This window comes from Bemisia tabaci, chromosome 6, assembly GCF_918797505.1.
Source record: "Bemisia tabaci chromosome 6, PGI_BMITA_v3".
Taxonomy (NCBI): Eukaryota; Metazoa; Arthropoda; class Insecta; order Hemiptera; family Aleyrodidae; genus Bemisia; species Bemisia tabaci.
This window is the reverse complement of record NC_092798.1, coordinates 39,778,992-39,790,743: the sequence shown is the minus strand read 5'-3', so window position 1 is coordinate 39,790,743 and position 11,752 is coordinate 39,778,992. Positions and strand designations below refer to the sequence as shown.

The 11,752-nt window shown below is 40.0% G+C and overlaps 1 protein-coding gene across 1 annotated transcript; it reads left to right on the top strand.

The window, feature by feature from the left end:
* Nucleotides 1-217: 217 nt before the first annotated feature.
* LOC109036436 (ninjurin-B) lies at nt 218-6,813 on the top strand. Its single transcript, XM_072301655.1, has 3 exons — nt 218-506; nt 4,685-4,921; nt 6,566-6,813. The coding sequence occupies exons 1-3, from the start codon at nt 483-485 to the stop codon at nt 6,743-6,745; spliced, it is 441 nt and encodes a 146-aa protein (XP_072157756.1). The 5' UTR covers nt 218-482; the 3' UTR covers nt 6,746-6,813.
* The last annotated feature ends 4,939 nt before the right edge of the window (nt 6,814-11,752 follow it).

Sequence of the window (11,752 nt, the reverse complement as noted above, 5' to 3'; positions counted from 1 at the left end):
AGAAAATCCGCTCAAATTAAGAGGCTTGGCTCTTTATTTAAACTTAAATCTGATTGAATCAAGAGTATTTTTTCTTGTCGATGTTTTTAAGTGTCTGGACTCTAGATCCAATGTGTTTTTTTTCCAGTGTATCATTCTCCAACATGGCAGCTGACCTCCTTCCTCTATGGAAAAGTAAAACATTTGACAGATACTTTTCATCCGACAAAAGTGGCAATATTTTGACACAAATTCCAGGCTTGATTGCACGGGTGAATCCGTAGCCCGAAAACCACTTCCGGCGCGCGCCGCAGATAACGTGAGTCGGTCGTTGAAAACCAGATCGACAGCACGCAGTATCCGTTGCGAAGATGATTTTAGTTGGCGGTCTTTTCAAAGCCAGGAAATTTCCGACTGGAAATGAAGTCAGCCTACGATTTCTAGAAGTTCTCAATTTTCAAAATTTCGTTGGTTTCGTGGCATATTAAAGTGCTTCTTATATCATGGCCGGCAGGAGTTGTTTTCAGGTTAGTAAAGTATTGATTCTGAATCATGATTATTCAATGTTTAACAAATGAACCGCGTTTAACAGAAAGGAACTAAGCAACATCAGCTATTGCCAATTTTAATTGGGCAATTTAATTTTTTACGAGAAAACCTTTGTGCGGATCCTTTTGAAAATGTTAAGGAATTTGCTACGTGCTGCGGGGAAAATTCACTGAGACTAGCACGAAAATCCGCACAACTGTTTTCATGTGAAAAATTAAATTAGCCTATTAAATTTGGGAATAGCTGATGTGGCTTGGTTCTTTTCTGTGTAACGCGGGCCAAATCTCAACAGGAAATCAGTTGGAAAATTTGGCATTGCAATAAATTATTATAATACAAATTAACCAATGAGGTAAGAGTCGAAAGTTTTAGATGGGCGCGTAGAATCAAAAATGCCATAAATTACTCACGGGGGGGGGGGGGGGGTTACTTGTGGCAAACGGTCACTTTGCTAAAAGTTTACGATATTAAGCCCTTCTTACACGGTAAAAATGGTAGATGAAAATGAGGCTCTGCTGTTGTTCAATCGTCTCAGTTTCATTCATTTTGGTCGCTCGTATTCAATCACTTTAGGACGAAAATTGAGTTTTTTTAGACGAATCGACACCACTTTACATCCCGATCTTATTGATTTTTCAAAATTGCACCACATCCTGCAAATTGCAGGAGATTTTCCGACAAATGCATTGGTGACCCCTTCCCTCCCCCAGCCCAACTTTTAGTTCCTATTTTCAACGTGTGTACAGGGCTAAATAGAGGGAGTGATTTTAATTAACATGCTGGAAGGTAATCGATAACCCAAAGTCACGCATTATATTGAATTAAAGAGCTGAAATTATCACCAATGACCACAAAGTTCGTTCGTATTTCAAGCATGTGACGAGAGTATGTGGTCACACATAAGATACATAAGCAAAACAGCCATATACTGCAGGGACGTGATCGTGACCTAGGGGTCAAAATAAGACTTTTTCTCCCATCAAGTTTTTTTTTCCAAAAGCGTCCTCAGTCGGATCTCCCAAATTTTCGGAAAATCATCGTTCAGTTTGAAATATAAGCGAGGATGATGGGCCAAACTTTATGAAAAATGGATCCCACCATCGCATTTTTAGCGCTCAATTCCATGGTCATCAATCGCCTCAAGAATATTGAAATATTCAGTTTAAGTAGAGCTAGACGCAGACTTCATAACAGGAGGGAAGGAGCAGAACATAATATAATTTTCACTGATATTTTTACCAGACTTCATCGTGCTTTAGTTTCGCCATTGTATCTAGGAAATTGTATACCTACATTTACTTAGGCTTGGAATATTACAGACTTCCTGTCGCAATTCATAGTTTCGAATGATGAATGGATATCCTTTTGAAAATTTTGCACTTAAAAGTAAAAATTAGTTTTCCAAAAAGGAAAAAATCCGAACAAAGAATGACTTATGAAAGTAGATTAAAGGGAGCTCTGAATATCATGCTCAGATACCTAACTTTTTTGCCATTTCAAGGGGTGGTAACGTTGCAATACTACATGTGCGGTATTACGAGTAGAGAATAATGCATATCTCGAAAAATTGACCATGTCGAGATAAAAGTCAGTAATAGTCTTCATCGAAACGATGGGCAACGCTGGGTTTAATTTAAGATGAAAGAGGTACAATCCAAGCTTCAGTCAATGTCGCATTAGTTCCATTAAAACGCCTGGATGCAACTATTCGAACTTAATGGATGTCCGGATTGCATACGCACGGTTGCGAAGGCGTTTTGACTTCAAGACACGAACCGCCACACCTGCGGCGCGCGGCGCTCAGAGGAGGGAATCAATGAGAGAAGTTAAAAAAATTTGGAAACATTAAAAGCTTATATCGATGTAAATACGAAACGGAGAGGTTTTAAAAGTGGTTTTGAAAGTTCAACGAGTTGAAAGTCATTGAGTCTCTCGTGAAAGTTGTTTTGATAAACGCTGCTGGGGAGATAGACAGATGTGGCTTCAATACATCCTAAAAACAGCATCTTCATCGGTCAAAAAGTGCCTCTTGACCCGAAATAACTAGTTTGGAACTCTCTAAAATCCCACTTTAACTCATTGAGATTCCTATATTTTTAGGTATGAATCGTGGACGTATTAAATCAAAAGGCGAACTATGCCCATTTTGACTTGAGCCCTCTTTTGCATGTATTCTAATGGGTCTCAGGATTCACGTCAAAATGGATATAGTTCCTTTTCATGTAAATACGTCCAATTCTACGCTACAAAATATGCGGAATAGTCATTTTGCATAAGTGTCAGTCCATAATTGTCACCGAAGCTTAGGAAAAGAGATAATTTTTCCTAAAATTTCCAGATCAGATTTCTGAGTGGGGGTACTTTTAAGGGAAACAACTTCATAAAGCGTAAAAAGTCTTAAGATGATCCAGAGATCACGAGTACGTCTCTACAATTGAAACATTGAGAACGAAAACACACCAACTCGGTATCTCGAAATTGCTCTCTTTTCACTAAGGACAGACAATTTTCATAAAGGTCATTATTTACGTTACCGTATCTGTGCCAACTTGGACATTTGGAGTTTCCTTAAATACTTGTTTTTAGGCACCAAAAATCTTTGTCTTACAATTAGACTAACTTCTCCATCTAATATGCAGTTTCGTGTGTGTCTTGATTATTTTCATTTTTTCGAGTTGGTGTGTTTCCGTTCTCACTGATTCAATTCTCCAGTCTGGTCGTTTGAGTATAGAGGACATCCAGTGGCGTGCGGTGGGTTCAGTGACAGGGCAAGCTGTAGCGTTCGCCATCGGGGGGGGGGGGGGGGGGGTTAACGTAGTCTCTTTCCCTTCCTCCTCCCCCTAGCCTCCCTAGAAAATTCTTAAAATTTTACTCTATAAGCTCTGTTTTTCGGATGAAATCTGATGGAACGTCTTGAAGAACTGTGGCTTTATTTCTTTCTCTCTTACTTATGATTTCGTTTACTCAACTTGTTTCGATTGTTATTGATCATTGGAGGACGGCTCCATGCTCTTAACTCCTAATTTTGCTACAAGAGTTTTTTGAGTTACTTAAATTTCCCCAAAAATCAACTTTCTGTATTTAAAACATGACTCAGAATCATCTAATTCATCAGCTATTAGATCCAAGTGAGCGAAATTTTATAGTATTTAAGGGCATTTTCTGCGGAGGAGCAATTACAACCGCGACGGAAAGAGGGAGCAAGATAGCGCATCGGAGGCAGAAGCAGCGCGCTGCGGTGACGAGCCAAGAGATGGCCAAGAGAAGCGAGCTGCGATCGCGCAGCGAAGGGCTCGGACTCGGAACGTACCGCTCTACCCGCCCGCCTTGATTCCGCCGCCGAGCAGTGGCTCTCCGCTCAGCTGATCGCAAGCGATTCTCCAGCGCATGGGTTGGCCCGTGCTCGGGCCGCGCAGCGCGCTGCGCCACCTCCATCCGCCCAGCCGCTTTCCCACTGCTGTGGCTCTACACGTATTTCTGTTTCTCTCTTTTTCTATTTTTAATGCAATTTACTTACTGAACACCTTTTATAAATTATATTTGCTAAAATGTTCAACATGAAATAGGTGTAATTTTCTTCTTTCGTTTGAAATCTTTGGGCAAGCAGTGCTTGCCTTGCTTATCCGGACCGCACGCCACTGAGGACATCCCATAATATAAAAGACCTACAGGGTGTCCCAAAAGTCCCTTCCACCCCCTCTAAAATTTTACCTAATTAATATTTTGAAACGAAACTTTGGGGATGTTCATCGATCAATGTTAGCTACTTTTGGGGCCCCCCAAAATTTTCAGGCCCCCCCGTGGGGAGGGGTTGCGGACCCCAACTTTTTTTTTTCAAGTAGAAACCCCTATCTTGTGATACCTCATTCGAAAGAACATGAAAAACTAAGAATTTTGGCGCAAACCGCAGATCAATATCTTAATTTTTGACCGAGTTATGATAGGTCAAAGGTCAAATTTGACCTATTTTCAAAAAATCATAACTCGTTTCAAAATATTAATTAGGTAAAATTTTAGAGGGGGTGGAAGGGACTTTTGGGACACCCTGTATAATAAGCCTCATTGGTGACTTAGGCTGATGATTTTTTTCCAAGTCGGAACTAATTCTGAAAATCCTTCTATCGGCCTAGGGTATTTTTGAGGGTATTTTTTTCAGATGGAGGCTGACGCTGGGACGGAGAGGCGCTCAGACGGTTCGACGGGGCCTGGACTGAGGCGCGGTCTGAGTTTCTCGAACACTTACGCCGCGAAGAAAACTGTGGCTCAGGGGATGATGGACATTGCACTCATCACCGCAAACGCGAATCAACTCCGATATCTGCTGCGCTTCAACCACAGTTCCAGCACATTCACGGTCATCCTGTCTCTCATCATCTTCAGCCTCTTCCTCCAGGTTCTTCTTGCGTCTCGTCGCATCCACTGAAAAAAAAATCTCGGTGTATTTACTAAGATAAGGGTAAAATTACCAAAAATTCAGGGTTCTATTTGATCCCAATTTTTTCTTGGTTAAATTAACATTTATGGAATTGGTAATTTTTCCGAGAAATCTCGGTAAAGTTATCGAAGTTTCTCGGTAATTTTACTGGACCTTGGTAAAAACGCCAATATTTTTTATCGACTATGGTAGAATTACCGAGATAAAATGGCAAAGTTACCGAGAATTGATTACCAATAAGAATACCACTAAAAGTGGTATTCTTACCTGAAAAAACAGTAAAAATACCGGTTTTTAGGTAAGCTTACTAGTCTGTCTCGGTAAAATTACCAATAATTGGTGAAAAAAAAGTGAGATGGTAAAGGTACCAACGGACCTTGGTAAAAACGCCGATAATTTTTTTCAGTGTAATATATACTTGCCCTTGACCAAAGACCCTACACGGAGACAAATTTTCGGTTAAATCAATACGAAATTGAATTACTAATTTCCAGACGAGAATTTTCGTCCGGTCAACAGAAAATTTCCCTAATTCAAGCGGTATTTTAATTATATTTCAAAGTGACGTTCCGTCACGTTAAAGAGATTTCCGATTCACTCAAAATGAATTCTCGTCCAGGAATGATTAACTGGGAAATTTTTCTTAATGTGGAGATTGTTCAGACAAAGATGTGCACATATACAGGGTGTTTCCGAAAAGAGAAGGCAGTTTGAAATATGCAGCTAGAATTAAACGATACGTATACGATACGATAGTATACGATTTACGTATCATAACGTTACTTGGCCATGCCAACTCCTGCATTGCCACTCCCCGCACTCCCCTCCACTTCTCTCAATAATTGAACGTTCAATTATCGATATTTCTCCATTTGAAGCTATGGGAAATAATCGATAATTAAGGTGTTCGCTGGGAACACCCTATTCATCGATCTTTTTTCGTACGTTTAAACGGTAGATCAATCGATACATCTCAAAGCACGCTACTGTTTACTAAGTTGCTATCCATTATTTAGCGACAATGGACCACTAGACAAGGTACGAATTAAAGGATTCCGAAACATGTTACTTAACCAAAATTTCACGCAGAACACGATTCGCGCAACGAAAATGACTGAAACCAACTCCTAACGAAGATATTAACCTTTTCATTTCACATTGGTTACGCGGATTTTGAACTGCCCGCTCACAAGAAACTCAAAGCTCTACGTGAGCCAAATCGCGCACTACAACGGTTCCAGCAATCTTCTCAATCGAGCAATGTTCATTTCCCACCATGTGTTGTTCAAACTAAAAGCAATTTGCTATAGCTGAGCCAAAGCGTCAAGATTGAGGTTGCCAGATTTTTACATCGCAGAGACTGTCATGATAAACGTTTAGCGCGCGATGTGAATCACGTAGATCATTGAGTTCTCATGAGCGGGTGGTTATTTGAATTCACGCATCAAGAATTATTGAATATCTTCGTAAGGAGTTGATTTCGGTAATTTTTGTTGTGCGCATCGTGTTCTACGTAAAATTTTGGTTAAGGAACCTGTATCAGAATGCTGAAATTCGTACCTTGTCTAGTGGTCCATTAAGATAAAATTTTTACATTTTCAGGTTTTGGTCGGAGTTTGTCTGATTTTCAAGGGTAGATGCGACCTCAACGGCGATTCGAAGTACCTCCAAGCAAACCAACTGAACAACTTCATTGTGCTGGCCGTCTTTCTCGTAACAGTCATCAACGTCTTCATCGCAGCATTCACCGAGACTCCTCCAACCTCTTCACACATTCTATGACCCGATACATACATATATTTCTTATGTAAATCTTCTCTTTTGTTTATTATATACATCGATTCTTATAACGATTTCAAACTTTTAAATATAAGGAAAAAAGTGTACAAACATAAACTTAGAATGCAATTGTTAGAGCAGCCTGCACTTTCCTTGAAAAATTATGTTGCGTTTTGTCCTCCCTCCCCCCTTCCCATGAACGTAAAATAACAGCATCTTAAGTTAACATTTACACCAAAACTATCAATTTTTTTTGTATAAAAAAAAAATAGTTGTAACACAAAAGGGTCAAAAAGCGCGCCCATATCGAGTAAGAGTAATTTGATTTTGAAAATTAACAGAAAAATGGTACCTACATACCTATCTTGATAGCAAGGTTGGATGATTTTAAAGTCACCAACACCTATAGCATTTTAGACCACATTCGTCACCTGGGATTTTAAAACTTTGATTAATAATTCAAGTTTCCCGTCAAAAATTACCCCGAGTTTCACGAAGATTGATAAAATAGGAGCCAAGATAGCTCTCTTTTTCAAAGTAGTTGAGGGGGAAAAAAAATTAAAATGCCTGGTTTAATAAAATCAATAGGTAGGCAACTGCAAATCTTCTCTTCCCTGGTTAAAATTGGCGATAGATAAGAACTGCGTTTCAAAATACCATAGGAATTCTTAAAGCCGGCTAAAGAAGGCTACAGAAAATCATGTATCCGGCTGTAGAATGCGGAGGAAATCATACGGCCGGGCTATACGAAGCGATAAAAAATTATGCAGCCAGGCTATAGTTCCTATCGCCAGGCTTTACACTTTATCGCCTGGCTGTTGTTTTTTCGCCATCGATTATAAAAGCCTATAAGAAATTGTGCAGAAATTCGTGTGCTTTGGAAATCATTAAGATTGATACGGAACCACCTTAATATTTACAAAACACACATTATATTCTCCTTTAATAGATATTTTTCTTCATCAATTAAAATGAGAATAATCCATACAGGATGTGCAAACATTTCAAAATCATGAGTTGAACAACGCTGACTCCGCTAGATTAAATAGTTGAGCCTAACACAAAGCGGAACAGCGACGCACTGGCGCCTACAAACCTAACAGGGATACTTCACGCATTGCGCAACGCGTGAAGTATCCCTGTTAGGTTTGTAGGCGCCAGTGCGCGTTTCGCGCTGGCTGCCCGCCTGCCGCGCCGCAGCGTGTCACGGCGCTTGAAGCAACTATTTCACACCAGAGGTATTGCACAGTATCATACGAAACTGAAGGCGCTCTAATATATTAGGAATGGCAGGCATCCATCAAAAGTACGGAGATTTCCTCACAAAATAAATCAAGATACTACGGCCCAAAAAGAGAGCAGTAGTCCAAAAACTCACGGAGTCCTAGCATCCGTAATTAGTAACGTTTAGCATACACTTTATCGCCTGGCTATTGCTTAATCGCCATCGGATATAAGAGGCTATAAGAAATTGTGTAGCCGGCTATAGAAACTATTGGAAATCTTACAGCCGGCCAGGCCCGCCACAAGGGGGGGGATACTGGGTCCTTGGTACCGGGGCCCGGGCCCTGGAGGGGCCCGTGACGCAGGTGACAAACCACTACGAATTCATGTGTAACCCTTGTCTCGTAGGGAAAAGTGAAAAAATTACCCTAAAAATTCCGCAAAAGGTGAATAAAGTTTCAAAAACACGCTAGGGCACTATAAAATTGTTCTTACTTTTTTAGAGATTTTCAAGATTTTGAGTATATGTAGAATGATATTTTTAGTAACTGTGTTTCATTTTCTTCCGTTGTCGGATGCTAAGAGGCTCCTTTCTGGGCATCCTCGACTTCAATGGCTTAACTCCCTTGCCATAGACGTACGAAAGGGGAGTCCAGGGGGCCCGGCTCCCCATAAAATTGAAAATTATCATCTGCCCCCTCAAAAAAAAATTTACAGATGTTTTGAATGCAACAATTCGAAAGTTTTTGGTGCTGAAAGTAAACAAAAAGGCGTAATTATTCTGCAGAAATTGATGGAAAATCTCCATCATAAGAGCTTCATAATGCGTCCGAATAGATTTAAAATTTCAAAAATTTCCCGGGGGAGGCCCCCCGGACTCCCCCCCCCCCCCCCCCCCCTGTGCTAGGGGCCCGGGCCAGAAAATTGGTACCAGGGCCCGAGATGGGATGTGGCGGGCCTGCAGCCGGCTGTAGGTCTGTGGTATTTTGGAACACAGATTCTATTGCCAAATTTTACCAACGTTTAAGATCGTCGCCGAAAGGAATAAGTCATGTGTTGTATCGGGGGAACCTATTTATCCTCCCCCCCCCCCCCCCCCCCCCCCGAGGTAGAATAAGATTTAGATTGCATTTTGCAAAAAGGAACCACTAGCATTGGGATGTTGCTAAGATTGTGCAACTTCTTTTGTCTTGGAGGAAAAACCCGATTATCCATTAATATTTTCTATTTTACTCGCTATAAACTGTAAATTTAAAACAAAAATTACCATCTAAATTTCATAGTTTTTCACGATTTCCGCAATTTTATTGCAAAAGATGAAGTTGCACAATCTTAGCATCATTGCAATGCTAGTGGCTCCTTTTTGCAAAATGCGATCCATTTTGTGTAGGTATTTACTCAGAAAATAATAATAAGATCATGACAATAAATTAATAATGTTTCGTAGGCACAACAATTTTATTATGCTTCTTGTAACGTACACGTTCGTTTTGATAACCTCTGGGCATTGACGTAATACCTCTGGGCAAGATTCATTCGTTGGACAGTTCCTCGTGCGCATTGGGGCTCGTAGTAGTACCACAACGTATTCGTGGAAATATTACATGTAGTAAATGATAGTACTACGTTTACGAGTTTCATTCATGATTTCAAGAGGAGAAGGTCAACGTCCTCTGATTCGCTCTGATTGGAGGGTCTCAAAGAGGGGAAGGACCGCCTTGGGAAGGAGGTGAATAAAGTAAACAATCTGATCTGAATGAGGTGAGGTTACAAAGTAGACGTAGAAGAATTAAAAGACCGGCTCTTTTCATCGACGTAAATTGAACGCATATAACGTCGTCGAAACAGTAAAAATTATGGACATTTTCACATTTAGCACGAGCATATTAATTACTCTCCCTAAAATACAACCCTGACAGTTTGACAACAAGTGTTTATAACCTCAAAGTGCTAACATGTGCCATGCTCAAAGACATAAAGACGGAGCACTAAAAGCAAAAAATGAAGCTTCTAGAGCTTCTTTTCAATCACCTCTACTATTGGCTAGAGGATTGGCGGCGAAATCGGGACAAGTTTGAATTCAAATGTAGGGCGGGAACTAATAAATAAAATTGCGGAAACAAAGTATTTTAGGTTGATTTTTGCCCAAATTCAGGTACACATTCATATTTTATTAACTTTAGGTTAGTTTCGGTCCGTCGTCGACCGACTGATTTCATTTGGGAGTAACGTAGATCTAGAACTGTAACGGCCTGTTTGAACCTGCAGAACCACCATAAGCAGAAGAAAAACTAACTTTATCTGAGATTACTGCCTGTTACCGAGCAAAAGTAGGTGTAATATATTAGGACGCAGACCGAACTTTCTTAATATAATCGTTTTAAGCATTTAAAACACGTTTCGAAGAAGAAATAAGGAAAAATCAAGAGGACAAGTTCAAATCAAATTTCCGTTTGCCGCCATGGATTCCCGCGCTCATTTACACACTCACACAAGCGCGCAGCGCCGAACCTAGCTTCACTTTTTCCCCGTGCTTTTAGATACGAGCGCTCCGTCTTTATGTCTTTGGCCATGCTCTTTACTTCCATAGAGAAAAAAAAGGAGGTGTTTGCATCTTGAGGATTTGTACCCACCTACGTCATCAATGTAAACAAGACGCTCGTTGAGGGTTATGTTGACGCTGTAAAAACGGACCATAATGTCCGATTTTTTTACTTAAATCAACTCTTTATTTAATTTCAAGCACTTTTTATAGAATGACTTTTTCCCTTAAATTACACCATTTCCAAGAAAATCGACAGGATAAAAACGTCGCTGTACCCAATGACGTCATCAAAGCTATAGATACTCTATGAAAAATTCCAAGATGCCCGAAATGCAAACACCTCCTTTTTGTTCTCCCAGTGATCAACTGGAGAGAACTTTCCTTTCACCCTGGGCCGTTTAATCAATGTAAAATCTCGAAAAATCTCGATCGCTAGTGAGATTTTCCTCTGTTCTCTTGTAAAAAATCGCTTGAAAGAGCGATTTTTTGTATGTGTGAGTGCGCTCCCATAAGATCTGATGTAACCGCTTATCGTATTAGTGTGTATTTTACAGGGGTTTTTCGAGACTACCGATAGTCGCTGTTCGATACGTCGATACGTCGATTCAATTCTAAACCTACCAACCCTTTCCTACAAAATACCCTGTTCCTTCTGAGTTTCCTTAACTTTGCCTTCTTTAACTCCGTTTCTAAATAAACTGTATTAATTATCTGAAGTTCTTTATATCTTAAAGCTTCAATTTCCAATATGAATTTTCTAACTTTTTCACCATTTTCCTTATAAAACAAAATCAATTTACGTATGTACTTTTTACCCTTGTGTTTAGCGCTTGTTTCATTTGTGCGTCAGCTTTGATACAATGGCGGATTGTTTACGTTCATTTTATAGTTGAGCATTTTCCAATTTTTTCCTTTAAATCTCTTCGAAAAAGTTCCAAAATGACTTAGCACTCTTTAAATAAGTAATTCACCCCTTCAACTTAACATTGATGGTACTTTGGATGGTTCCACCTTTTGCAGTGAGAGAAACTGAATTGCCGAGTTTCTGAGCTGGCTATGGCTGGCTCCTTGGTTTGTCCGTGTTCGGTTTGATTTGTGATTTGTGCAACTTCCTTAATGGATAATCTTCTTATCAAAATACTCTTTGACTGTGCGTGGAGTGTAATTTTGTCTTGAGTCTTGACAGCATTAGCACCATGTGAATCAAAATTTCAATCAACTCCATTTTTGCCGCAGGGTAG